Source organism: Aulostomus chinensis, chromosome 14 (genome assembly GCF_037954235.1).
Source record: "Aulostomus chinensis isolate RoL2024-O1b breed Wild chromosome 14, RoL_Achi_v1.0, whole genome shotgun sequence".
NCBI classification, from domain to species: Eukaryota; Metazoa; Chordata; class Actinopteri; order Syngnathiformes; family Aulostomidae; genus Aulostomus; species Aulostomus chinensis.
Genome location: NC_141333.1, coordinates 23,371,787 through 23,397,772, shown reverse-complemented (window position 1 = coordinate 23,397,772; position 25,986 = coordinate 23,371,787). Strand labels below are relative to the sequence as shown.

At 48.1% G+C, this 25,986-nt stretch overlaps 5 protein-coding genes across 9 annotated transcripts in view; 3 read left to right on the top strand and 2 right to left on the bottom strand.

Annotated features, from left to right (window-relative positions):
• The window catches only part of nrl (neural retina leucine zipper), a 9,399-nt gene extending 7,753 nt beyond the window's left edge, over positions 1 to 1,646 (top strand). For all 3 annotated transcript variants that reach the window (XM_086224990.1, XM_086224988.1, XM_086224989.1), the window contains one exon: positions 1 to 1,646. This exon is cut by the window's left edge and continues 876 nt beyond it. The gene's annotated coding sequence lies outside the window, so the exon portion shown is untranslated.
• An 832-nt stretch (positions 1,647 to 2,478) lies between these two features.
• On the top strand, positions 2,479 to 7,549 carry LOC147250245 (GTP-binding protein REM 2-like). 2 transcript variants are annotated; one of them, XM_086223889.1, is made up of 6 exons: positions 2,479 to 2,616; positions 2,771 to 2,831; positions 3,925 to 4,234; positions 4,364 to 4,437; positions 5,656 to 5,833; positions 6,987 to 7,549. In XM_086223889.1, the coding sequence occupies exons 2-6, from the start codon at positions 2,778 to 2,780 to the stop codon at positions 7,277 to 7,279; spliced, it is 909 nt and encodes a 302-aa protein (XP_086080015.1). In that variant the 5' UTR covers positions 2,479 to 2,616; positions 2,771 to 2,777; the 3' UTR covers positions 7,280 to 7,549. The 2 variants fall into 2 exon arrangements, with proteins under 2 accessions (XP_086080015.1, XP_086080014.1); XM_086223888.1 differs by having other exon boundaries at positions 2,604 to 2,657.
• A 1,738-nt stretch (positions 7,550 to 9,287) lies between these two features.
• On the bottom strand, positions 9,288 to 16,899 carry paics (phosphoribosylaminoimidazole carboxylase, phosphoribosylaminoimidazole succinocarboxamide synthetase). 2 transcript variants are annotated; one of them, XM_086224696.1, is made up of 15 exons: positions 16,604 to 16,735; positions 15,916 to 16,404; positions 15,762 to 15,821; positions 15,102 to 15,686; positions 13,988 to 14,047; positions 13,557 to 13,714; positions 12,337 to 12,376; positions 12,050 to 12,247; positions 10,957 to 11,135; positions 10,687 to 10,866; positions 10,470 to 10,583; positions 10,302 to 10,385; positions 9,921 to 10,101; positions 9,679 to 9,837; positions 9,288 to 9,597 (listed from the first exon to the last, which is right to left on the bottom strand). In XM_086224696.1, the coding sequence occupies exons 1-15, from the start codon at positions 16,611 to 16,613 to the stop codon at positions 9,431 to 9,433; spliced, it is 2,664 nt and encodes an 887-aa protein (XP_086080822.1). In that variant the 5' UTR covers positions 16,614 to 16,735; the 3' UTR covers positions 9,288 to 9,430. The 2 variants fall into 2 exon arrangements, with proteins under 2 accessions (XP_086080822.1, XP_086080823.1); XM_086224697.1 differs by having other exon boundaries at positions 15,102 to 15,821; positions 16,604 to 16,899.
• Positions 12,566 to 21,445, top strand: ppat (phosphoribosyl pyrophosphate amidotransferase). The gene is made up of 11 exons (XM_086224699.1): positions 12,566 to 13,153; positions 17,456 to 17,522; positions 17,703 to 17,909; positions 18,091 to 18,203; positions 18,306 to 18,451; positions 18,637 to 18,709; positions 19,302 to 19,453; positions 19,576 to 19,703; positions 19,799 to 20,020; positions 20,633 to 20,753; positions 20,859 to 21,445. Exons 1-11 carry the CDS (start codon positions 13,026 to 13,028, stop codon positions 21,032 to 21,034), a joined length of 1,533 nt encoding a protein of 510 aa, XP_086080825.1. The 5' UTR covers positions 12,566 to 13,025; the 3' UTR covers positions 21,035 to 21,445.
• Positions 21,446 to 21,487: 42 nt separating this feature from the next.
• hjurp (Holliday junction recognition protein) lies at positions 21,488 to 25,266 on the bottom strand. Its single transcript, XM_086224698.1, has 9 exons — positions 25,065 to 25,266; positions 24,897 to 24,960; positions 24,617 to 24,684; positions 24,469 to 24,502; positions 24,354 to 24,379; positions 23,621 to 23,693; positions 22,062 to 23,525; positions 21,942 to 21,972; positions 21,488 to 21,856 (listed from the first exon to the last, which is right to left on the bottom strand). Exons 1-9 carry the CDS (start codon positions 25,140 to 25,142, stop codon positions 21,844 to 21,846), a joined length of 1,851 nt encoding a protein of 616 aa, XP_086080824.1. The 5' UTR covers positions 25,143 to 25,266; the 3' UTR covers positions 21,488 to 21,843.
• Between the last annotated feature and the right edge of the window lie 720 nt (positions 25,267 to 25,986).

The window sequence follows — 25,986 nt, the reverse complement described above, 5'->3', positions numbered from 1 at the left end:
GGATACCTTTCATGGGAATCTTCCAGTGATTGTGCTAAATGAAAAGTGGGGAATTGCTCTTGTGTTTTAGCAAAGACATCTACCTTTTGCTAGCTGGAGATGGCATCTTTCAACCATGAAAGGAGCACACCAACCTTGTGGAGGAATATGCTTATTCCCCATCCTCCCCAGAGTCTGACAAGCCCTCTGTGTATGCCTTAGGGAGCTGAGACCCCCAGAGGCCTGCTGACTGCTAGTTAGCTTAGCACAATGAATGGAAGTGGGTAGGGAGCGTTAGCATAGCTCAGTGTAAAGTCATCAAATATATGGTTTTACTAAGAGGTCTCTGCCTGCATTAATACAGCTAGGTGTGCTCATAATATTCATTGTGAAATTACAAATAAAAATTACAAAACAATGTAATATTAGACTCATACGCAGCGGGAAGCAGTTTCCAAAAAAACGCAGTTATTTGATGCAGCACCTCAAACACCTGTTGAGGACCTGAGTAACGGCTGCTGCCACTAATCATGGCAGAGACTGAGAGAGGATGAGGAGGCTTACTTCTGGACAAACCAAAATCCTCCACTTGATGTATTTGATGACATTAAACTGAGGTATGCTAACACTTCCCATTCACTTCCATCCATGCGCTATGCTAACTAGCGGTCAGCTGGTCTCTGTGGTTCTAATGCACACACAGAGGAGAGGAAGGTACCTATCATCTTGTCTGGCTCTGAGGGGGATAGACAACAAGCGTAGTGCCTGAAAGCTGGCGTGTTCCTGTCAAATTTACAGGAAAGACTTGCTGTTTTCTCTTAAATATAGAGGGTTTTTTTTTTACATGCAAAGAAGTGGAGCTGGTGGTGGTGGTGTGCTAAACTAAAGCAATAACGAAACAAAGGAACACATCAGAGAGTGTGGCATGATTTGTGTGGTTGTATCCAGTTCTCCAGGCTAGAGAAGCTTATTTCGGGTAGATTGAACACCTCTGTAACAGGGACAATCACCACATTAATGCAATATGTGGCACCACAGAGCTGGTCACTGTGGACTCGGGTACTGTGGGCTACGGTCACAACAGGAAAATAATGGTGCAGGGATAAAAATGAAAAAAGAAAAAGAAAAAAAAGAAAAAAATCTCTTCATGGAGACACCCTCTTAACGGTCCCATGAAATCATTGCCAGGGTTCATGCATTAGAGTTATTTATTTTGTTTGGGTGTAGGTTAAATAAATTGTTCTTTTATTTATTCACTTATTTATTCAGTATTTATTCATTGTTTCATTGTGTACTGATGCTAATTTTACTACACTGGTTTTATTCCATTAGCATGTATTTTTACTTTCCTACAGTATATTATTTCATCCACTTGTGATTAGAATTAACATTATTACAAAAGTGATGGCCATTATCAAGGTTTCCTGCTCCTACTGTAGTGTGGTTTCATATGCATATGAAATAAACTTTACGTACTTTACCCCCTCTGGCACGCTGTGGTGTGTTTTTGTGGACACGGGTTTTAACCTCGTCTCCTTTCCATTCACCTCTTTGAGCATCTCCCAGCTCGGCCTGCAGCCCCACGCCCTGCCGCATCCCTCGCTTTATCTCTGTCCCTCTATAGTGAGGCAGTGACCCTGGGTGTGCACTGTTTGGGATGACCTCATCTTCAGCTCTACCTCCCTCTCTGTGTCTCTCGCTCTCTCTCTGGCCTGTATAATAGGAGCAGGATTAGGGCTATAATAGCGCCCTGGCGGCTCACTGCCGGAGTCTATTGTGGCTTTGTGTGGGAGGGATGCACAAGCGCTGTGCACCACTCGTGGCCACACTTACATTCTGACAGAGAACATGACTAAATACACTCCTTGGATTGGAGACTACAAATGGCTTGAATAAAATGATGTATAATCAGGTGAGGGAAAGGCCGAGTGTGTTCCCAACAGGGGACGGGGGACGTATGAGAGACGGGTGTGGAGGTGAGCAACCTCCGCAAAAGGAACACCCAGGGGGTGACACATTTCAAACATATATCCCCCAAGGACGGAGTGAGAGAGAGAGAGAGAGAGAGAGAGAGAGAGAGAGAGAGAGAGAGAGAGAGAGAGAGAGAATCAAGCAAATCTTGTGTTATGCTGCCCCCCAGCGGGAAGTCTCTGCATCGCCTCCACCTTCCAGGGGTCAATGGATGAGAGCGCATCTCTCCTGCCGCTGCTGCTGCTGCCGTCCATCACAGCTCCACCTGTTCCACCTGCAGCACACTCAGCACCGCCTGACTCCTCTGGTAGCAACTGATTTGATCTGTCTGTGGATTTAATAATAATAATAATAATAATAATAATAATAATAATAATAAGCGCAGAGTGAAATCAGTGAGTTGGTGGTGATGAATGACGACTGCGGTTCCTGATCGTGGGCCCCCATCACAGGAAATAGAAGAGAGAGAGAGAGAGAGAGAGAGAGAGAGAGAGAGAGACGGGGATACAGGGATACAGAGAGAGGGACAGAGAGAGCAAGGCAGAAAGAGAAACCTACGTTGAGATAGAGAGAGAGAGAGAGAGAGAGAGAGAGAGAGAGAGAGAGAGAGAGAGAGAGAGAGAGAGAGTCCCTGCTTCCTTTTAGTAGCGGAGAGCTGCGTGACAGGTGAGAGACCTTACCAGGCTGCTCGGGCTGGGGTTTGTGAAGTAAGTGAGCTGTGGTGGAGGAGGGGGAGGACGAGTGTGTGTGTGTGAGAGAGAGAGCGTGAGGCTGAATTGGTGTGTCTTTGGGAGTCCTTATCTAGTTCGCTTCGTTTCAGTTTGCAGATGCCGACAGATGTGCCCGAAGAAAGAGTCAACACTGAGGAGAAAGCGGCCACGGTAGGATGCAGCGATCGCGTGCGTGCGTGCGTGCGTGCGTGTGTGTGTGTGTGTGTGTGTGTGTGTGTGGGTAGGTAAGTGCGTGGAGGAGGTTTCCTGCATTACCAGCTACTACTAGCAGATTATGAGTCACTTTCTAATTTTCTTCACTAAATCCACGTTTTTGCCGATAGAATTATTCTTTTGCTTCTAATTACGCTGAAGCGGATGATTGATGCGGCGCGGAGCGTTGCTCATCAAACTCAGAGAGCTGTTCGTCTTTGCTCTAAACGGAGATGTTTAATCCTTAGATGCTGTTCCTATTCCACACCCTCACAGTATAAACCATAGTTAGAATGCTTCGGATGTTATCTGCCATTAATAAATGGTCAAAATTAATGTGTCAAAGAGCAGTGAGAGTCTAATTTAGGGAGTTTTGGTGTTACAACACTCATTTTTGGAGAAAAAAAAACCCCCATCTCCTATTGCACAACATGAAGTCTTAATTCACCCAAGACATGAAAATATAACACAGCAGTCACGATTCTAGTTCTTGTTTTGATTTTGTGGTCACAGAGGTGCTGTTTTGATATGGTTTCTCCTCTGTCATAGAATTATTATTCAGATATGATTCTTTTTTGGCAGCGGCGGCCATGAGAAAACTACTGCTAACAGGAGTTGAGGGAGAACAGAAAGAGTGACAGGAATCATGCATATTGGAGATTTGTTGTGTGAGCTCAGGTCATGTCTGCTGGATGTGTGTTGAAGCAGCTAAAATCAGATGTGCGGTGGGTTTGCAGCCCCAAGCAGCCAAAAAAAAACGCTCCTATTTTTGGTGTGAGTGAAGAGAATAACCCTGATGACATCATCGAGGTTCCTGTGGGTTTCGTTTCAAACAACGGAAAAATAATTGCAGACTGATGCATGCTAGTTTGCCTGGTTAAAGACTGAGTGGCACTGTGGGATTTGCGGGGTCCAGCGAGTGGTTTCCGCAGCTTCCACTTTGACCTTTTGCTCTATAATTTGTGTCCCTCATGTCTCAGTATTACATGAGAAAGATCCCGTGTGAGCAGAGAGCAGCTGTAAGAGCTCCTGTGTTCCATCTCTGCTCCAGTGTGACAGCATGACTCTGTCCAGCACCCCCACGGTCCGCAGAGGAAGCACTCCTCTGCCAATCAAGCACCAGCTCAGACGGGAAGAGGCCGTCCATGATGACTGCGACTGGACATCAGGTGCAGCTGGACCTTCTGCTTCACCCCTCAGCTTCAGTCCTGCCTTGGATGACACTCTGACCATTGCACTGGAGGGCAGACCCGATGGGCCCCTGAAGATCGCCCTCCTGGGGCAGAACGGTGTGGGGAAGTCTTCACTGGCCATAGCCCTCGCAGGGGACATGGACAGGACTGCGTCAGTGGATTCTGAGGGTACGAGGCTGTTTGTTGACAGTGATATGATGCAAAGGAGAGGCAGCCCATGGTGGCGCTCACAGTGAGCAGCAGGTAGATAGATCACATCTCCCATGTGAGACCTAACCACTGCTCTCCTGTCTCTAGGGGAGGGTTATCTACGCACAGTCACTGTTGATGATGAGGAGAGCACCATCATTATCTATGACAACTGGAGGCAGGTGAGCCAAACAACACTTGACTGCTCCCACACGCTCAGTCCCCTGATGTGTGAGTTCTTGGACCAGTGGGCTGCCAGGGCTACAAATATACCTGCTTATTTCTGTTTTGATTGACTTTTCTTATCCCAGACTGCTGTATTTGCATCTGAAACGTGTCTGTTGCACAAGATACTGGTGTGCTATATTGTGTGAGCATAGTCGTGACTGTATTCAGGTTGCTAGCAGACAAGATCATCTGGAAATAAGACCCACAGTCAGCCAGGGACATGTCTGCAAGAAATAACCTGAAGATGTTAAAAATAACACAGAAAAAGACGAGCAACTCCACTGCTAGAACCGAAGCTGTTTACCGCAAATGTGGCATTTTGCAGATGGGTAAATTAAGCGCAACATGATGTGGTTTATTGTACTCAAAGGCACTGTGACAAAAAAGTCCTACTGACCTCAGAGAAACACTGTGGCAAAAAAAGAGAGGACAAACATGCTGCATCTCCATCTGGTTGACTGGAGGAAGCTCATTATCGGGCTGTTTTGCACACTTTTCCCTCCTTTCCCTCGAGGGCAGTTCTGAGGTGTGTGTGTGTGTGTGTGTGTGTGTGTGAGTGTGAAATACAGAGGTGGATGTGTGGAAGCAACAAACACACACCCTCGTAACACATACCGTCCTCTCTGTGTGGGGATTTTTACATGACAATGACGTTTATTTGTTGTGAGAGACACTGTTATGCCGGCCTCAGAGAGAACTCGCTTATATAATTGTAGTGTTACACTCTCCCTCTATTATTAGGCCACAAAAAAGTTACATTTAGTGCATGTTCAGTTTTGGATTTGATACCAACTGAATGAGATGTCGACAGACTGTGACAGCTCTAACAAAGACAGGCAGAGGTTTAGTCTTGAATAAATTGAAGCTGGTATATTTATTTTTAGGGATTTTGTTTCTCTTTGACTTGGAGAAGATGAGCGTGTCACCAGGAATTGATGCAACAGTAATTTCTCACTGCATCATGGGAGATTTTAGTTGAAGCTCTCTATTGTCTGTTATTCCCCCAGGCAGTACGTCCATGGCTACTTCACATGCGAGGCTTTGGCAGCACCACCTGCCAATACGCTGCCGAGCTCAGCCTTAAGAGTGAGAGTATGTCTTCCTGATACCTGGCAACATAATCAAGCTGAAATTATTTTTCTGTGTGTGTGTTTTGTGTGTGTGTGTGTCAGGACCTGTCAGCTCTGCAGTGTGAGGTATGTGTTCTGGTGTTCTCTGTGACTGACAGGCGTAGTTTTCATCGTACCGCTCAGCTCCGACTGCTCCTGAGAGAGACTCAACCCCAAACTCCCATCATCCTTGTCGGTAACAAGAGTGACCTTGTTCGCTCCCGTGAGGTCACCTCTCAAGGTAAGACGAAGCTGTGATTTCTCCTTGGGGTTGCCCTTTTCCCTGTCCGTCTTGTTGTTTTCTTCCAGCATGGCTGTCATCCTCACGCTCAGTGCTGACATTTCAAGACTTCGTCAGTAAACACTCGGTCGCTTGGGAGAAATACGTGAAAATGAAATGTCAGCTTCAGTGTTGTGGGAGTGTGAAGGGAGTCACAGCAGAGATCATTAGCAGCACACTGGCTGTACAACTATATAAGTTGCGCGCGCACACACACGCGCGCGCGCGCACACACACACACACACACACCCTAACATGGGGAGATTACCAGGGCTGGATACTGTTCACGTTTGAACCACTGGTACCAGTGCCTGGTATTTGTACTGAACGTTTTTCTACAACAAAAATGTGATTTCAGCTGTAAAGCAGAGAGCACTCGGACAGCACATTCCTCCACCAAGGGGAAACCTCTGGCCCCTGGCACTTAGCTGCTTGGGTCCTGTTAGGCAAAATATCACTTCCTGCGTTCGCTCGGTGGTGCTACATTCCGCACCTACCTTATATTATATTGCATGAGGGAAACACAATGTAATTACAAAGTAAATCAAGCGATGTTTGTGTCAGTTTTCCTTTCTTTGGTGAAATATCAAAATCTGCCACCTCGCCTCAGTGACACTGTTTACCACAAACAAACATTCTTCACAGTGAGCCATCACCGAGGTCCCAAGCCGGTTCTGATCAGATCTAAGATGGATCTGGTTGCTCCACTAAGTGTAACTGAAATTTCCTCTTGCCATCCCCAAATTTAAGAGGAACTTCCTTAGTCCATACAGAACCCCTCCGCCAGGTTTGGTCAAAATCAGCCTCAAAGTTGTTTCTTTTAACTCTCAAAGGCCCCTGAAATTCGCTCCCTGTTGGAGGTAAAAAGGAGTTTCTCGGTTTCCAGGCCTGTTGCCTGTCACTAGCAGATCATGATGGAGACAGGACCTTGGCTGTAGGTGTGAATATGAACGTTCATCTGTGTTAGCGCTGAACTGGCAGCATGTCCAGGGTGAACACTGCCACTTGACCTGCGTCAGCATAAGCAGCACATAGAAAGAATGAAGCAGGGCTTCTTTGTTCTCCTGATCTCTTGTGCGTTTTTGTGGCTTCATGGTTGTGTCTCTCCCCTCAGAGGCCATGTCCAGCGCTGCCCTCTTCAACTGTCTCTATCTCGAGATCTCTGCTTCTCTGGATCACCGTACCCCAGAGCTCCTAGAGTGCGCTGTGCGGTTAGCCAGGGGCCAGTCCCCGTGGCCCCCTGGGAGCAGCGCAGAGGACATGAGCGGAGGTGGCCAACGCGAAAGCATCACCTCGCGTGCCAAACGCTTCCTGTCCAGCTTGGTTCCTCGGTATCCACGAGAGCGGGAAGTGGGCAGGTTCCTGCGGCAGAAGTCCCGCTCCTGCCATGATCTGGGGGCACTGTGATGAGGCATGTGATGGTTAGATCATTAGCACCAATAGCTGGAAGTGTAGTATAGCATTGAAGTGAAACAGAGGGAGTAATACTGCAAATTGTGGACAAAGCTGAGATCATCATCCAGCTGGGGGAGTGAACAAGGTAGTCATGATATTTATCCACAGACATTTTGTACACAAGACTAAAACAAAGATGAAATATTACTGTAGAACACATGTAAATAAAGAGTGACACTTGATTACCGCCGTCATAGCTTTGACAGTTAAATAAATTGCTTTTTTGAGTCTTGATACACTTGTTTGGGCTCCTTTCTGCTCGTGTGGCCAAGTCTTGCTTGTTAGAGGGATGCATTCATGATGCAAAGTAACAACACAAGCATGGCATAAAGCCAAGCCTCTCACTCAGGTTTCCGTGTACACAGACAAGCACTGACCGGCCAGTAAAGAAGGTATAAACTGGACCTGCAGAGCAGAGCTATGAGAAGAGGCAGCTTATTGTATATAGAGTTATTGTTGCCGAGTTACAGTTGTCAAGGAGACTGGGTCCATGTCATTTCTGCAGCTGTACCTCCAGTCTTTCTGCTGCGCACAAACACAAAGATGGGAAGGCTGATATGTGTTTAAGCATGAGACTGAATTTGAAATGCCAGGATCCAGACTGATATCAGCCTGTGCACTCATCTGCATGGCTCTCCACCACCATCAGCACTTGCATCCTCCCACCTCCACCCACACGTGAACAAAGACACATCACGGCTCGTTATATCCTTCATTTGTTATCAAAGGGAGAGCTGTGCTATAATAGCGGTAATTTATATAAATATATAAAAAGGTGGCATGATATTCTGACTCATTCCCTTGGCTGCAAACTACTGGAACGGATTGAAAGGTCAAGACTTCAGCGTGGGATAAAGGCGCCCTCTTGTGGCCGACTAGAGGTTCTGCATCTGAGCTCCTAATGTGGATTCACGAACGTGGTTCAGAAGGCGAACACAGACAGGAGCCTCTATGAGGGAGGTAGGAGTGCTGCCTCCCACTTCATTAGCTACTGCTACTTTGAACAAGCACTCAGCGAGGGAGACGCAGATGGAGGCAGGAGCCCTCGGGCTGCAGCACAAACCAACACGTATGCAGTTGAGCTCATTTATCATTTAGACCTGGTTTAGGTTTCAAATGCGCCCTTTTATACTCTGAACGTTGAAAGATTTCACGTAAACAACACTTGACAGTCGTCAGGGCTTACAGAGCATTTTAAGGATTCCAAACGTCGTCCACACTGCAGGGCCCCTCTTGACTTGGATATGGTTCAGGTCCCAGGCCTGCTGATACCTCCGCCACCGAGGACATGAGGCTGTGGACTGTTTAGCTCCAGGATGAGGAAGAAACTATGAGAGGGATTTTCACCAAATCTGGAGGAGGGATGTAAAATGAGCCCTGAGGTCAGTCATAGCGCCTCCTGGTGGCAGAAGGTAACGACGTACCCCCCCCCCCCCCATATTGTTGTTCAAGCCATCCCCCAATGGGTCTGAGGTACCAAAGTCCACCACCATCTGTGAACCATGACTCAGTATTTGGTAGAACAGACATGATTTGGTTTTTGCCATTAAATGAGGATCAAATTCAGTTGCCCAACTGTATAGGGTGTGTTCTCTAGCGCCACCTTGCTGTGCAGTGGGTTAGGCAGCGTTCTCCTCAGCTACATGAGCGCCTCTGGTTCAAAGACACGTTTATTTTTGACACTTTGACCACAAACCCTGAATGAAGTTTAACTGGGTAGCAAACTGCTAGCATCAGAGCTTCCAGGCCTCTTATCAGTGACAGAAATGAGGACATGACCCGAAACACTGGACGCAGAGTTTCACTGCAGGACTGTCTTTAAAAGAGAGACTACAATCTTAGTAGCACAAACGCAGCAACATCTAGCGTTTAGAAATGGAGGCTGAAATGTGTGTAGGGGGCGTTACCCATCAGATCAACAGGACATCGCGGTGGAATCAGAAAAAAAACAACAATCAGAAACATTTCAGTAAGAAGTTTAATAAATGTTTTTTGTTGTTGTTGTTAGATGGAATGATTCATGTGTGACACAGTAACGATTCTACCATTCATGGATTTTCACGTAAAACCAAGCCCTAAACGAGCGCGCTCAGCTCGCCAGCCTCACAGGCTGCAGGCCTGCAGCTTCTTGTCCGCCAGCTTGAGAGACACCCAGGTGTTGAGCATGGACGCCCTCAGCTTGCACCACACCAGGTGATCGGTCAGCCCGAAGATCTGAGCGGCAAACTGAGCAGCGGCGTCCGGGGAGAGGATAGTGGAGCAGCCGAGACCTGGAGCGACAAACGCAGCGCTTAGGATACATGAATCAAGTGGGACGGTAAAAAAGGTGCGAGGCAGAAACGGATTCGTACCGCTGGGCATACGGAGGGACGACCACACGTCCTGCGCACCCCAGTCTGGTGTGAGAGGGGGGCAGTTGATGACCGGATACGCCGTGTTTCCCGACATCACTGGACCAAGACCATTACTCCTGCCAGCAACGGCCACGAATACAGTGGGGACGCCGTCACCTGAGGAACCACACATCCATATTAGGACAGAGGACACACCTCCTCATGAATGAAGAAGAAAATATGCTGAAGTGAAGGAGCACCTTCATATTCCGCTTTGATGCGGAGGGTCTCATCTGGACCCTTGTGTGCCGAGGTGACTCTCAGGATGCAGCGGATCCCGAAGGAGGTGCAGGCCTTCCTGATTTTCTCACAGTGGGCCATGTCTGAGGTGGACCCCATCAGGACCACCACCCTGCCGCTGGCCTGGGGCTCCAGCAGCAGCTGGGGACAGAGCACAGCGCTCATCAGCTCCACGACAACCCTTCCTAACTGTACAAGGACCAACTTCACACATGAAAAACTTGATTTTATGTATCTTTTTAAAATTTAGGACCAATTTGTCAATGATCAAAGTGGAGGGCTGGCTTATGTTGAGCCACAGATGATTACAAGGCAAACAGATTAGGACACAGCTGGCGTACCTTGACCCTGTCAGAGACCCACTCAAAGTTCCTCTTCACCATTTGCATGGCCTCGGGGGTGACTTCTTTGAGGTCTCGGTACACCTACAGAGAGAGGGCAGCACGATCTGCTTAGGATGCTTTTGATGGTGAATAAAGACACAAAAATGAAAACGTCAAAATGTGAACCTGCTTGTCTTTTTGCTGGCTTCGGTCTCCAGCTGGCCACAGCCTCCAGGAGTCATTGTCAATCACATCAGCAAGGACAATCTCTTGAGTCGCCACATTCACACCAAACTCAATCTGACACAAAAAGGATAATAATAATAATAATAATAATAATAATAACAACAACAAATAACACGCCAGCAGAGGGCAGCAGTGCAGCACACACACACACACACACCTTCATGTCCACCAGCGTGCAGTTCTGGGTGGCCCAGGCCTTCTCCAGGATCTCAAAGATGGCCACGGTGCTACGGTTCATGATGTCCACCTCACACTGGCCAATGGTGAGGCCTGCCAGGCAGAACTTGGCCTCCAGCAGCTGCTCCTCAGACCATTGGGGGTCATTGTTGGCGTCATCCTGAAACGAAGGAGGTTGACTGCATCATTTTCATGCGACTGCAACCCATGCAGGATGAGAGTTGCAGCAACGGTTACTATAGAGGCTGACTTTGAAGAACATCTCCATCTTCAGGGGCGAGAAACGGTAGCCTTCTTTCACGCCAGGGTTCCTCTTGAGGAAGGAGCCGGTGGCCACCCGCCGACACACCCACTCGATGGGGATCATTTCACAGTGGGCTGCGATGAAGGCCGTGTCCGAGTGCTGCTTCACAAAAGCAGTTTTAATGCCTGAGGACAAAGTAGATAGAGAATTGTCTCAATCCTAATGTGACAGGGAAACACTAGAGTGTGTGTGTGTGTGTGTGTGTGTGTGTGGGCGGGGACTACAAGCAGACAAGTTTCAAGTCACAAGGCAGTCATTAGCACATCTCAGCTGACGTGAGGCCGATGGGCCACGGTTATCCAATTACCTCTGAATTAGTGCAAGATGGGGAGACATGAAGGAACCTGGGCCTTTTAGAGCAAATATCAGAACCTGTGAGCCTGTGGCGCCACACGACGTCACCGCCGCCGCTCGCGTACGCGGCACATCACACTAAGACACTTCAACTGCGCTACTATTTGATTTTGACCTGAATGAAACACATGAAAGGGGAATTTATCATAGAAAGATACTGCAGTAGAACAGAAAAACTGCTTTGTTTAAATCTTGGAAAAAGAAAACCTCTCAGCTGCTGTTAGCGGGATTATTAGCTGCTAATCTGAGATTTCTACATCACAAAAATGTGTTTTAAGAAATTGTGACTCCCATTTCCTGAGATGGAGGTTTTTAACATGTGATTATTGCTCGGCTCTGCTTTCATTCAGGAATTGCAACACCGAAATGACACTCACTGACCCCTAGCCAGGGTAAGAGATGATGAGTCCACACTCACACACACACACACCCCTCCACACACACACCCCTCCTAACAAGGTGAGATTACCAGGGCCGGATACTGTTCACGTTTGAACCAAGAGCCATACTGGTACCAGTGCCTGGCATTTCTACTAAACATTTGTTCTACAACAAAAACTTAATTTCAGCTGTAAAGCAGAGAGCACACACACAAAGTTCAACATTTCTTTGAAGCCCTTGTTATAACACTTTCGAATTTCGTGCACGCGCTCTCCCTCTCTCTCTCTCACACACACACACACACCGGATTCCTGCAGTAGTTTGAACACGCAGCTCGTGGTTTTATTGGCGATGGCAGCCTTGCCCTCCATCTGGTCTTTCCTCACAGCATTCCCAGCGGTGATCTGGTCTTTGGACTGGACCAGAACCTGTCCGGACTGGTCCACCAGCTCAAAGATCTGCTTGGTTTTGCCCTCGTTGAGCTTCTTGCCGATATTCAACTCTGGAACCCGAACACACATCAATCAGAACCTCGTCAATCAAGCTGTGCGTGAACCGCGCGCTACAGAGCCGGGCCCTGCGGTACCGTACCTTGGGTGGAGGCCATGATGTTCCGGAACCAGCTGCGGGGCTGAAAGACAAAGAACGAAGAAAACCGATGCGCCACTCAACTTTCAAAAGTTGTCAGATGAAGAAGCAGCCGAAGGCGTGCGGGAAGCAGAAGAGGGAAGTCAAGCACGTCTTACGTGCTGCGACAGCCAATCAGAGCCCTCGGCTGGTTCAATCAACCAATCACAGCAGCGTGTTAGACACCACGTGGCTTGGGGGACGCGCCGACGCTGCGAGATTGCAAGATGAAGTACTTTTTTTGGCCGTTTATCAACTTAACTACCCCCATTTTCTCTTTGTGAAGAGGACAAGGTTCCCGGCTGCATCAGGGAGGGAGGACAGTGGAACCGGATCGATTAGATTGATCAGGTGATTAGTTATCCAGGGCAGCGCGCGGGCTCCGTCCAGACAGGATGTGTGATTAAACATATTCTGATAATCAGAAATGTGGCGCTGCTTCGCCCGCTGAAGTTAGTAGAAGTCCAGGTCCCCCCAGACTCGTGATTTCATGGCCGCTTGTCAGCTCTTGATGGTGTTTTAATCAACCACGTTGTGTCTGACGGAGTCTGGCACGTGCTCGGCCCAAGCGTGAGCGAGGCACGCAAGCACGCGCTGATTGATCAGGCAGGAGGCGAGGAGCCCGTCGGGGGTCGCGCGGAACCAGCGACGGCATGGAGTTTGAAGAGTCCGGTATCGGGGAGGAGTGCGGGGTTTTCGGGTGTGTGGCAGCGGGAGAGTGGCCCACCCAGCTGGAGGTGGCTCAGGTCCTCACCTTGGGGCTGGTGGCGTTACAGCACAGGTAGGAGAAGGGGAGTGTGTGAGTGTGAGTGAGTGTGTGAGTGTGCCATTTTTTTCTCTTTCAAAAGTTAAAAATGTGCGTTTATAACTTTTCTCGAACTGTGTGTGTTTTTGTCAGAGGTTCTATACCTCCAGAAAAAGCCTGAGAAATCATTTGTTTTGGTTAAATCAACTGCACAACTCCTCTGAGTTCTTCGGTGGAGAACTTGGCGGCCACTCTGCTTGGTGCCACTTCAGTTTGCAGCGTTTGTCGCGGCCTGATGCCTGAAACCACGTCAAGTCAAAGTCTGACATGAGGAGGAACCTGAGAGCGCTGGAGCTCAGGGATCCATCCCAATCTTCCAGGACCCCGTCAGCCTTCTCAGTGGGCAGTTTGATCATGTGTCACGTGGGTTTGAGGTTACCTGTCTGTCAGGTGAAGGGTCAGGAGAGGCCATGGAACACACCGAGTTCATCTCGATGATTGGGATGTGATCCTGTTCCTCTTTACACTGGGGTTTCAGGGTATCAGCCCGGTCAGAACCCCGGTCCAGCTTCTTCGCTGGTGTCAGCAGGGTGGCGTCTGGAAAGAAGAGCGGAGGCAGGGTTGAATATCGGACGCTGTGGTTTGTAAAACAATCAATGATAAAGATGCTCAGTTTTAGCTCTTTGTGGACGTCTCTGCTCCAGTTATGGAGCTCATCATGTGTTTGTCGCCATCACGACCATCCGCTTATTCATAATTGAATTTGAAGGCGCCGTGGTAAATCATGGGACTCAAGAATGACTGAATTAGACCGGCTGGGGTCACTGGCGGACATCATGTGAAGTGTGTCTGAATGCAGACACGTCAAACCTGGATCCTCTGCTTTCCTCTTGGTTCCTCTGGTTGCTGGTAGAGTTTCCTCTGAGGAGCCTGGAACCAACACACAACATGAGAGTTACAAGCAAGCAGGCACCAAGATTCCAGCTGTGTTACTGCAGTGTTACTGCGCTGATGTCATCAAACATGTATTTGCTCTCAGGTTTAAAGTCATATGTGCCCAAACGTTCTCCCTATTAGGGCCTAACTGAACTTTAACGGTGAGCTGCAGGTCAAAGGGGAACACGCACGTAAAACGGAACAAAGTTCCTTTGATTCTGTTTTCTTCCACCTCTTCCCTAACGTGAAACGCTGCACGTTTAAGTGATGGCGAGACATTCCTCAAGGGGCAGTTCAGTTCAGGTCAGTTTTTTACGGGCAGGAAACGTCTTTTGAAAGTCTCAGAATCAGCAGAACTCAAATGTACCATAACATTAAAAAAAAACATAGCTGACCCTCAGCCCTCCAGCTCACGATGAACCAGCTGGTCACATGATGAACCAGCTGGTCACATGATGAACCAGCTGGTCACATGATGAACCAGCTGGTCACATGATGAACCAGCTGGTCACATGATGAACCAGCTGGTCACATGATGAACCAGCGAGTGACGGCGCGTATTTACGAGTATTTCTGCCTCACAAATAGACTTTATAAACACTGACCTTCAGTGTATTTTTGAATTACTTTAAATTTTGATTTTGCTGTTATTATGTAAATTATTGTTATGATGTTAATTATTATTACCATTGTTCAGGTCTGACAGGAAAACTCAAGCCTTGTGGCGAGCCAATTTTGGCCCCACTGCCACACTTTGGGCAGCCCTTGTTCAGAGGGGTGTTAATATAAACGACAACAATCAAACTTAAACTCATTTTCTCAAAAGGGTTTCCAATCATGGAAGTTCGCTCTTCCACATCGCCCCTTAATCAGTAAATAATATGCACAGTTGAAATTTGGTCAATCGAAAAGCCAAGTAGCGTGTGAGTTAACACTAGAGAGGTCAAAGGTCAGAGCTGGAACATTTGAAGCTGCTGTTTAGTTGTGGTGGGATGTCAGTGGTGATTGATGGCAGAATGAGGAGATGTAGTGGTGATGTTTGGCTCACTTCTCAGTCTGTGCTGTGGGTCCGGTGGGCGGTACCCGTTGCTGGTATGCGGTTCATCGTTGTTTGGTGTAACGGTGAAGCTGGTAGGCGAGGCTGAATCCGAGCTACAGGTTCTGTCCTCCATCGCTCCTGCTTTCGTCAAATAGCCTTCAGCGTGTTTGGTCTCCTCGCAGCCTCCCGGCATTGAAAGTCCAATTGAATTTGCTTGGCGCTCCGCAGGTGAGCCGTTCGTCGTGCGATTCATGATGGCGTCCACCTCATCGTAGAACCTCATGAGACGCCTTGGATCGGTTTCCTCCGTCTTACCCCTTTGGAGGGAGCGGTACAGGTACTTGAGGTTTTTGTACTTGGTGTGGCACTGCTTCCAGTCCCGCTCGATGCCTTGCTGCATCAGTCGGTTGGAGATCTGGACAAAGATGTCTCTCTTCCTGGTGGAGCTCTCCAGCTGCCTGCACACACACTCATCAGACCAGACTTGAATCAGCGCTCGCACCTCCTGGTCGCTCCAGTTTCGACCCGTGTCAGACACCGTGACCACGTGGAACTGCTCCGAGCTGGACGGGTCTATGGGTGTTAGATGGACTCCTGGAAAGGACAAAACAGAGTCAGGAAATGGAAGGTAATAATCTGTAAAGAGCATCTCATGTTTACTTTGGCAACCTGCTCCCCTCCATTTAGCGTCCATGTCGCCGTCCATATCGAAATCGTCACTGTTGTCGTCTGAAAACAAAGTGATAAAGAACAACCAGAAGTCACGGAAAGATCTTTCATCCTGGGGTGCGAAGCTGCAAGAGCAGAGAAGACTGCGAAATACCGTCGTCGATCTCGATCACCACCTCGCTCTCCGAGGCTGAAGTGTGACCCGCTAAGCTGGAGAGCCTCCCTGCACCCACTTCTCCATCATATAACCTCTTCTTCATCTCCACGGTGCCGTTCTCCAGTCCGCGATCTAGCAGTATGGCTTCCACCTCGTCAAAGAACTTCATGTACTTCCCGGGCCCCCCTGCACTGCTGCCGCCAGCGGTGTGCGCACTCTTAGCAGTCTTGTAGTCGTACTTTAAGTTCTTGTATTTAGTTCGACATTGTTTCCAGTTCCGCACCACCCCGAAGGTTCTCTGCATCTGGCGGGCCATCTCTTGGAAGATGGACTTGTTGCGTAGTGTGCACTTCAGACGCTCCCGGATGTGCCGGTCGGCCCAGACACACAGCAGCGCCCGCACCTCGTCGTCCGTCCAGTGCCGGCCTCCTTCCTCTGTCATACTGGGATTGAAGGGAAGAGCCCGGTGGATTTGACTCTTCATTCCTGTTTGCACATCAGCACACGTCATCTTTATTGTGATTTCTATCAAGAAACACTCAGAGTAAGCAGCTTTTCCTCTGTTTGAAGCAGTTTGACATGCTAGTTTTGCTCTAACATTCTAATTTTGTCTAAATGCTAGAATGCATTGAGCACCATCATACTATGATCTCAGTACTACAAAGGGTGTTGAACCTACATTTACCTTCCTGCATTGGGATTGTGACTGAGGAAGTGTAGATTCCTCTTTGATTACCCACATCTTCCACTTCCTCCTCCTCCTCCCAGCCCTCCACCAGCCTTCCATCCACTCCAGGGCTGTAGTTTGCAGCTGCTGCCTCAGGCTTCCTGCTCTGAAGTCCCAGGCTCCTGCTCTTGGCCTGACAGTCCCTCCAGCTCCGCACAACACTAAGCCTCCTCAGACGCTCTGAAATCAGCTCAAATGTGGTCCTGCTCTCGGCCATGTGCTGAGCTCCCACCTCGTCCCACACTGACACAAGAGCCAGCACCTCTGCCTCCCCCCATTGCCTCGCCACCGAGCTCTTTTCCTCTCCCCCCTCTCTATCACCTCTCCTTTGTCTCTCTGCTCCTCTCTCCATGTTTGAGCTGACCTGGAAACGCTTTCTTTTCCCCAGCCTGTCTGTCTCTGCTGCCCGGTTCCCTAGGCAACCAGGCGGTTAAGCCTGAAAGCAACGCCTCCATGCAGAAAAGCAGCCTCACCACTGGCTTAAGCTGTGTGGTGAGGGGGCGGGCCCAACTGTAATCTGAGAAGCAGCTTGGTAAATAGGCTGGAACTGCAGCAAGACGACTCCTTTAATATGGCAGCTTTACAGCCGGGAACAGGCTTTTTCCCCTCCTCCCAGCTCCCTATTGCTCCTTCATTTTCCCGTATCAACCAGTTTGGTTTGCCTCGGGGCTTGTGTCAAACATTTGCAGTTGAATATTTATACATGTTTATTCTTGCAGGGGAAAAAAAAAAAGCCTGAGAGAGAAACTCAATTCCTACTCACATATCTCCACTGATAGGATTTGCATGTGATTGGTTGTGTCTGCTCAGGGGTCAGGAAAGTGCCGGGATTGTTACGAGTAATGGAGCCAGCCCACCAACGTACTCAGCCCACAAGGTAACATCCAGTAATTCAGACTCCACAAACAGCTCTCAATAAACCAAGGCCTTTTCATTATGAATCATAGATGTCATGTTGTCTGTTACAGGCTCTCTACCAGCGCTGCACACTTCGATTTATTTGTGCTTATTATGTAACTGATATAATCTCACCAACTCCTCTTGCCATATTTTTTAGGGGATGGGATTAGTCAACACTGCTTTCCCACCCGAAGCTCTTCTGAAGCTGCGCCATGGCAACCTTGGCATCTGTCACACACGCTACTCAACCACTGGAATGTCAGAGCTGCAGAACTGCCAGCCGTTCGTGGTGGACACACTTCACGGCAAGATCGCCGTGGCGCACAACGGCGAGCTGGTCAACGCTCACGCCCTGCGTCGAAAGGTGAGCGTGTCCCTCTGCCCGCCCCCCCTCCCCCCCTCCCGGTGCGTCCCAGTGGCCTTTTCTCTGTGGGAGCTTGTCTCAATAAATAAAGGTCTGTCATCCGTGATAGGAAACATATATCAGCCGTATGATGACTTTATCCTCATGTATGCATCCTGTGTGTGTGTCTGTGGGGGTGCAGGTCATGCGTCATGGTGTAGGCCTCTCCACCAGCTCAGACAGCGAGCTCATCACCCAGTTGCTGGCGTTTACTCCACCTATGGAGGAGCTGGATGCACCTGACTGGGTGGCCAGGTCTGTGCGCTGATGTCCAGCTGCATCGTCGTGGTTAAAATACAATGAAAACAAAGGATAGCTTTTCATACAGTATGGATATGCTTGCTTTTTGTATTGCAGGATAAAAAATCTCATGACCGAGACCCCGACATCATACTCACTGTTGGTGTTGTTCAAAGATGTCATCTACGCTGTGCGTGACCCTTACGGAAATCGACCTCTTTGCATCGGACGCCTTGTACCCATCTCTAAACTGCACAGCTCAGGTAGTCAAATGTTTATCGTGCGGTGAAGTCCTGATGGGAACCTAACTGATAGAGACCAGGCCTCTGGGGAGGTTATCGGCCCTGGAGCCGCAGCACCTTTGTGTCCCAGACTGACCTCTGATCAGATCAGTGGTCAGGCGTGTGAACTGGTGGATGATTAACGTGGTTCTTTGTTCCTCGGTCAGGGGCTGGAGAGGAGGACACGGAGGGCTGGGTGGTGTCGTCAGAGTCCTGCAGCTTCCAGTCCATCGGTGCAAAGTAAGTTATGACGGGAATCCTCGAAGAGCTGAGTTGACTTGATCGGTTTTTCAGAGAAACGTCCCCAACAGTCTACTGCCCCTCTTTGGACTATGAGCCTGTTAGTGATTGCTTGATCTGACAGTCTTCACCCTCGCTGCTCTCTGGGTGCTGCTGTGGTCACCCTCGCCACATCAAACAACACTAAACTCCTAGCTAGTTGCTAGCTAGGAGTTTACACGCTGAAAATGTGTTGACAAAGATTTGGATCATGATAATTCAGGGATGTTCTCAGGACTTTGAAAATATACAACAAATATTCATATACAGGTAAACAATTTTCCCAAACGGAACGTTGTTATTTTGGAAGGGCGCGGCTGCTGCATCCTGGGATTAGCGCCGCCCACAAGGATTATGATCGGCTCACAGAAATGGAAACCAACCAGTGTTTTTCTACGAGAGCAGAATGATCGCGGGTGTCCATGCTGTGCTGCCACAGTGCAATGGAGGGACGTCTGCCTACTCGAGACAGCCATGACAGCCTCCAGCGTTCACTCGTTCTTTGATTATTGCCGTCTGTTAAGACTGCATTTATGTCCTCCTTGATTCTCAGGTATTACAGGGAGGTCCTCCCAGGAGAGATAGTCCAGATATCCCGCCGCGGTGTCAAGTCTCTGAGCATTGTCCCCCGTCGTGAGGGAGACCTCCCGGCCTTCTGCATATTTGAATATGTTTACTTTGCCAGACCAGATTCCATTTTTGAAGGTTTGAAACTGCACCACACGCTCTGTTAGTGATTGAAATAACATGTCAGTCTTGTAGATTTAAGGATACATTTTTAAAAAGGAAGTGTCTGATGTAGAGTATTTTCTACCTTGATATTACAGGACAGATGGTCTATACTGTCAGGCAGCGCTGTGGGCGACAGTTAGCCATTGAGGCTCCGACAGATGCAGACGTGGTCAGCACCGTGCCAGAGTCCGCGACCCCCGCTGCTCTGGGTTACGCTCAGCAGGTCAGTTGTTGACACGGACTGACAAGCATGTCTGACATACACCCGCCTCCCAGTGGCCTCTGTCGCCATTCCAATGTCTTCCTGTGCTGCTGTAGTCTGGGCTGCCATACATCGAGGTTCTGTGCAAGAACCGCTACGTGGGGAGAACATTCATTCAACCAAATACCCGCCTGAGGCAGCTTGGAGTTGCCAAGAAGTTCGGGGCGCTGACGGACAACTTTGCTGGGAAACGAGTGGTGCTGATAGACGACTCCATCGTCAGAGGCAACACCATCTCCCCCATCATTAAGTTGCTGAAGGAGGCTGGAGCAACAGAGGTTATCTGACTCAAGCGTGACATTTATAAGATTGACCAGTAGCAAATACAGAACTGAAAGAACACACCACCTTTTTAGGAAATACACTTAGTGACCATCCTCCCCTCAGTCAGACATTTAACGAAAGTGTTAGCACCTCCTGGTAAGGTTCAGAATCAGTAATCCTCCTCATCCTCTCCTGCAGAGCCGGCCATGGCGAGTAGCAGCAGGCACTCTTGTAGTCATCAACAAACATTTTCTGCTGAAGTTTTTGAGGTGTTGATCGATCACTGCGCCAGTCAGGAAAGTAGTTCCGGCTATTTATTTGATTTTAAAATAACTATCTGGTAATTTGATTTCATGGTGAATGTTGCGTACACAGCCCTTGGTATATTAGTGCAGGCAGAGACTGTTTTGCAGGAGTGTGTTTGATGTCTCAGACAGAGGGACGCTCACTCACCCACGACCAGTCTTTGTGCTAAGCTAACTAGCAGGGAAGAAGAGTGATGGGCCTCTATTTTGTCTGGATCCGGGGAGGATGCACGTATTTCCCAAAAGGCACAGCAGACTGCACGTGTTACTCGCGACAAAAAAAAGCTAGCATCATGGTAAACGGTGTCTTCTTGTTAACAGGTCCACATCAGAGTAGCCTCCCCACCCATTAGGTTCCCCTGTTACATGGGCATCAACATTCCCACCAAGGAGGAGCTCATTGCCAACAAGCCGGAGTTTCAGGACATTGCCGGACACATTGGTAAGTGTTTATAAAGCTGAACATGTGTGTTAGCCATGGATGTAAAGTCAGTGTGCACCAAATGAATTGTGAGCGTTAAAATAACACACAATCTGTTGCGTGTAGGTGCTGACAGTGTCCAGTATCTGACCGTGGAGGGGCTGGTCTCAGCTGTCCAGAAGGGAATCGCCTCCTTCCACGAGAAGGATAAGATGATCAGCTCTAGTAACAAGTGTGGCAGTAGAGTAGGCCACTGCACTGCTTGTCTGACTGGGAAATATCCAGTGGAGCTGGAGTGGTAACCTCTCCACCAGTGCCCGGCCGCACTGTGGATGAACTCCAAGCTTCAAAGCTGAATTGTGTTCTGCAAATATTCTGTTTGACAGAAAGGAGTGACTGACCACAGTTCAGCTCTGTGGGACATGAAGAGAAATGAAATACACAGCAGCAGTAACTGTTTGTTCAAGTTTCCCTCCTGCTCAGGGGCTGACAGCTGCTGAAAATGTTGCCTTGACTGACCTCTAGTGGCAACTGCTATGCAGTGCACTCAGTGATTCTTGTTGCAGAACTTACCAGATTGTTTTATATCTTGAGTTAAATGTCAAAAAAAAAAGCGCACAAGTTTAGTGACCAAAAATAGAATACATTTAAGTTGACCACTGTCATGAGTTATGCATGTTTGTTTACTTTAAAATTAGTTGAAAGTTAATAAACAGTTTGACTGCACAAACAAGGACTGTTATTTCCAGAAACAGTTTTGCACTGACAAAATTTTATTTTAATAATGAACAGGTAAAAAAAAACACAAAGCCATGAAAAATGTATGAACCAGTCAAAAGATTCACACTTTTGTATGTTCACTCACTCACAGAATACAAGCTGGACTTACAGCTGTGAACAAATCCAACATGTTTAAATGTCATTACAGCGACGAAAGTCCCATCTGAATTAGTTACAGTTAAACTCATGTCGCGCTCAGGCAGCCACACAGTAGACAAACACATAGGCTGCCGTCGGACGCTTTTTAATCTCTATTTGAACCAGAAAACTCACAAAACAACTGTTGCTCCGTGGCTGAGTTGGCTTTTCCAGAACAGGTGAGAATCCCTCGTTACCACCATTTCCTGCACATGTTGAGGAATGAAGATGGTAAGTAGTTACAAGAGCAGCAGACTGCTGAGCACCTAGCAGGTGATGGGCTCTAGTTACCTGGGGGCTGTGTTCCTCTCCACTGAGTCTCCTGTTGAGTGGAATGACAATCAGTGCCAATCATTCAATTCTGAATCAGAACCTACAGGGCTGATACGGTGACATCAGAAGGTGGCTTACCAAAGCAAGACGATTCAGCTCCAGACCGCGGCCAGCCCCGCACCTGACGCACATCTCCATGAAGGCGCTGGCTGCTGCTCTGGAAGAAGCCATTATGAGGAAAATCCAATTCTGTCAGACAGAGTCGGCGCCTCAGCATCTCTCTCCCATGGCGTTTGGACCCTGGGGAGTAGGTGCAGTACCCCTCTCTGGAACGTTTGGACAGGGGACGGTTCTCCCAGTCTAATTCCCTGTGGCGTTTCTTCAGGGCGAAGCGGTGGGGTGACAGTGCAAGCGCCACTAAGGTTCGGGAAGAGTGGTCTCTCCTGGCCTCGGAGGCTCTTGCACACATCTGACAGGGTGGGCCGTTCAAGGGTGACTTGCTCTGGCAGACAAACTTGTGGTAGAACCTTTTCAGGTCATCGTCCAGATCCTTCTGGGAGTAACTGGCATGTATTGATGGAAGGGAGGAGTCGAAGGAAAGGTGCCGCCGGAGTTTAAGACGAGCTGGCTGAGGGGAGTGGGCGGAGTCTCGAGGTTCAAGCACAGTTTGGGGCATGAGAAACTTGCGTGGAGGGGAGGACAGAAAAGTTGTATGGGGTCTGGACCTCAACGGCTCACTGGAATGGCTTGACACAAAATCTGATGGAGGGCTCCTGGAAACGGCATACGGGGATCCTCTGAGGGTTTCCCTCACCACCACCCGTGCTTTCAGGGGGCTTCGCCTGGCTGGGGAGCCACTGGTGACCAGGCTGTCTTTGACAGTGGTGAACATTGGAGCAGACATGGAGCATCCAGCAGGCTGGCCTGAATGTGACAGCCTTCTAGACCTAGGAGACAGGTCCAATGAGGCTTTGGCAGAGGGACTATAGCACCATGAAGGTCTGACAGTGGACTGTGAAAGGGATGAAGGGGAGAGTTCCATCACAGTGAATGTCTCATTCAACTGGTCCCTTTTTTGTCTGGGACTTTGAGAGGGACGTGAGAAGTCCATCACAAGAACAGGCTGGTGCATGTCTCTCCTCAGTGAGCCCCTCCCTCCCTCTGGAGAGCGCTGCTGTGAATTCCAGTCGTGCAGCGCAGACAAAGGAGCAGTTTCACTCCTTCGCCGGGACATTCCTGGAAACTGCTTGTTCGAGGGGCTGCTGGGGGCTTCTTTGAGTGTTGTCTTCCTAGCTGTATTTTGGGGGGGTTTGTTGGCGTGCCTCAGTGTGCTGTTAAAGGTTCCCTCCAGGCTGCTTCTGTTGGCCTGCCAACGCCACTTGCGGTATCTCCTGAGCACAGAGTGTGCCGCCTTTGACATGCGCTGCCGATGCTGCGCCCTCCCGATCTGACTGATCATGCCGGGGTAGAGGTCAACTAAAGAGCTGCCTTGACTACTCAGGGACATTTCAAGTTCCTTGTCTGATTCCTCTGGCTGGAAGTCTGTCCCAGAGAAGGTTGTTTGACACACAGACAGCTGAGGACCACCTCCTCTCAGCATGACTAAGGGACACAAAAGGGGGGAAGTTATTAGACACCTTAATTTAAATGAAACATCCTGCCTTTAAAAACTTTGCATAACAGGCTTGAATTCTTACCACCTCCCTCCACGTATGATTCACTGGCTGACAAAGACTCATCAGGCCTACTTTCTTCAAGTGTGATGTCCAGCTGTTGACAGTGAAGCATCATAACATCAAAAGTTTGTTTTTCTCCTCCTCGTTCCTATGGTTGAACGTTTGAGCTTCACTGTAAAGAAACTCAATGTACTTCAGAGTTTGACAATGGAAGGTCTATTCCATACTGATTGGTCAAACTGAACATTTGCTTTGAGCTCTCTGTTAAATCTGATTTGAAGAGGCAGGCCTACAAGCAGGGTCTGTCAAATCTCAGCTCTCTTAGAAACCAATCCAAAATTCAGCAGACACAAGTTTAATGTCTGAAGCCTCCAAACAGAGATAGAAAAGCAGCGGCTAAAGGTGCGGAATGAAAAACATCTGCATGTTCAGGTAATCTGTTCTTTGAGTGAGGAGATGGACATTTTCAATATTTCACTATAGCAATTATATATTTTTGGGCTTGGCTCTTAAAATGTGTATATATATATATATTTTTTTTTTATATATTTTTTTTTTATATATATATTTTTATATATTTATATATATATATATATATATATATATATATATATTTATATATATATATTTATATATATATATATATATATAAATATATATATATATATATATATATATATAAATATATATATATATGCATATATACATACACACAGGAAAATAGAGATCTTTAAAATAGAGATCTGGAACCTACCTGAGAGTTTCTTGTTGTATCCCATTCTGTATTGGAGGAAAAATCCACACAATTAAATGAGATTTACAGGAGAACCATAAACACCTCTTCCTGTTGTAGGCAAGGAGACACATACCTGGTAATGACTCATCTCCTAAATCTAACAGGCTCTGAGGAGAGAGCAGAGCTCCATTATGAAACTCATACAAATACATCATTATAGCATCATTAGCTCATATGGAGCACGAGCTGATGGCTGTCGTTGATGTATTTCCTGTCCAAACCTTTGATTCCAGCTTGCTCATCTTCAGCTCCAGTTCCTTTCTTGACAAACTCATGCAACGCTCCAGCGCTTCATCATGCAAAGACATACAAGAGATCAGGTCACCTGACTGAGCCGCAGGTATGAATATAAAGGGACGGGCTGGCCAGATTTCTCTAGCGAAAAAAAAAACTACAATTTACCATACCGAGCCAAAAATGTCCAGACATCCATTATACATCAATAACTAAGAGACATGGCGGGCCTATAACGCATGAATATTACAAATCCTCATCACTTACTTCGTATGTTACCGCGATGGATGTCCACCTCTGTCCCTTCTTCGTCATTTTGCAGCACTGAGTACTTTGGGAAGTAAATGCACAGATTAGCTAACTCGACCTTTACAAAGAAACCTGAGCTAATATTAGCCTCACTCATGCTAACATTAACGAGCTACATTCACGCACCTTGCTTATGATTCGCTCCAGTGACCTTTGGAAGTTTAAGCCATTTTCATGTAATTTTCGATAAGTAACTGGGTCCATGGTTCATAAAAAACTACGTTTTCCAGTCATAAAATGTAACACAGTTGTTGCGAGACGAAAAGGCCCTTCTAGGTTCAAAACGACCACGCTCACAAAGCAAAGACGCTGATTGGGTCGTGGGAGAAGCGCGGACGCTGATTGGGTCGTGGGAGAAGCGCGGACGCTGATTGGGTCGTGGGAGAAGCGCGGACGCTGAATGGGTCGTGGGAGAAGCGCGGACGCTGAATGGGTCGTGGGAGAAGGGCGGACGCTGAATGGATTGTGGGAGAAGCGCGGACGCTGATTGGGTCGTGGGAGAAGCGCGGACGCTGAATGGATTGTGGGAGAAGGGCGGACGCTGAATGGGTCGTGGGAGAAGGGCGGACGCTGAATGGGTCGTGGGAGAAGCGCGGACGCTGATTGGGTCGTGGGAGAAGCGCGGACGCTGATTGGGTCGTGGGAGAAGCGCGGACGCTGATTGGGTCGTCGGAGAAGCGCGGACGCTGATTGGGTCGTAGGAGAAGCGCGGACGCTGATTGGGTCGTGGGAGAAGGGCGGACGCTGAATGGATTGTGGGAGAAGCGCGGAACCTGATTGGATCGTGGGAATGTGGCGCATTCATGTTTAACAGGAAAAGTTTAGACTCCGCACAAATTTAAAATATTGGCATCAAACAACTCGTTTTAATTAATAATTAAAAGCTAAAAACAAATCAAATAGAATAATCAAAGTACTTCCGTTTGACAGTGGGTTTATGAATAAAAAGTGATGATAAAATACCATATGTACACATGTAATTGTGTGTGGATAGTTCGTTAACACGTAGACAGTTAACGTCGCTTCGTGTAAGGCTTTTCGACTTGCT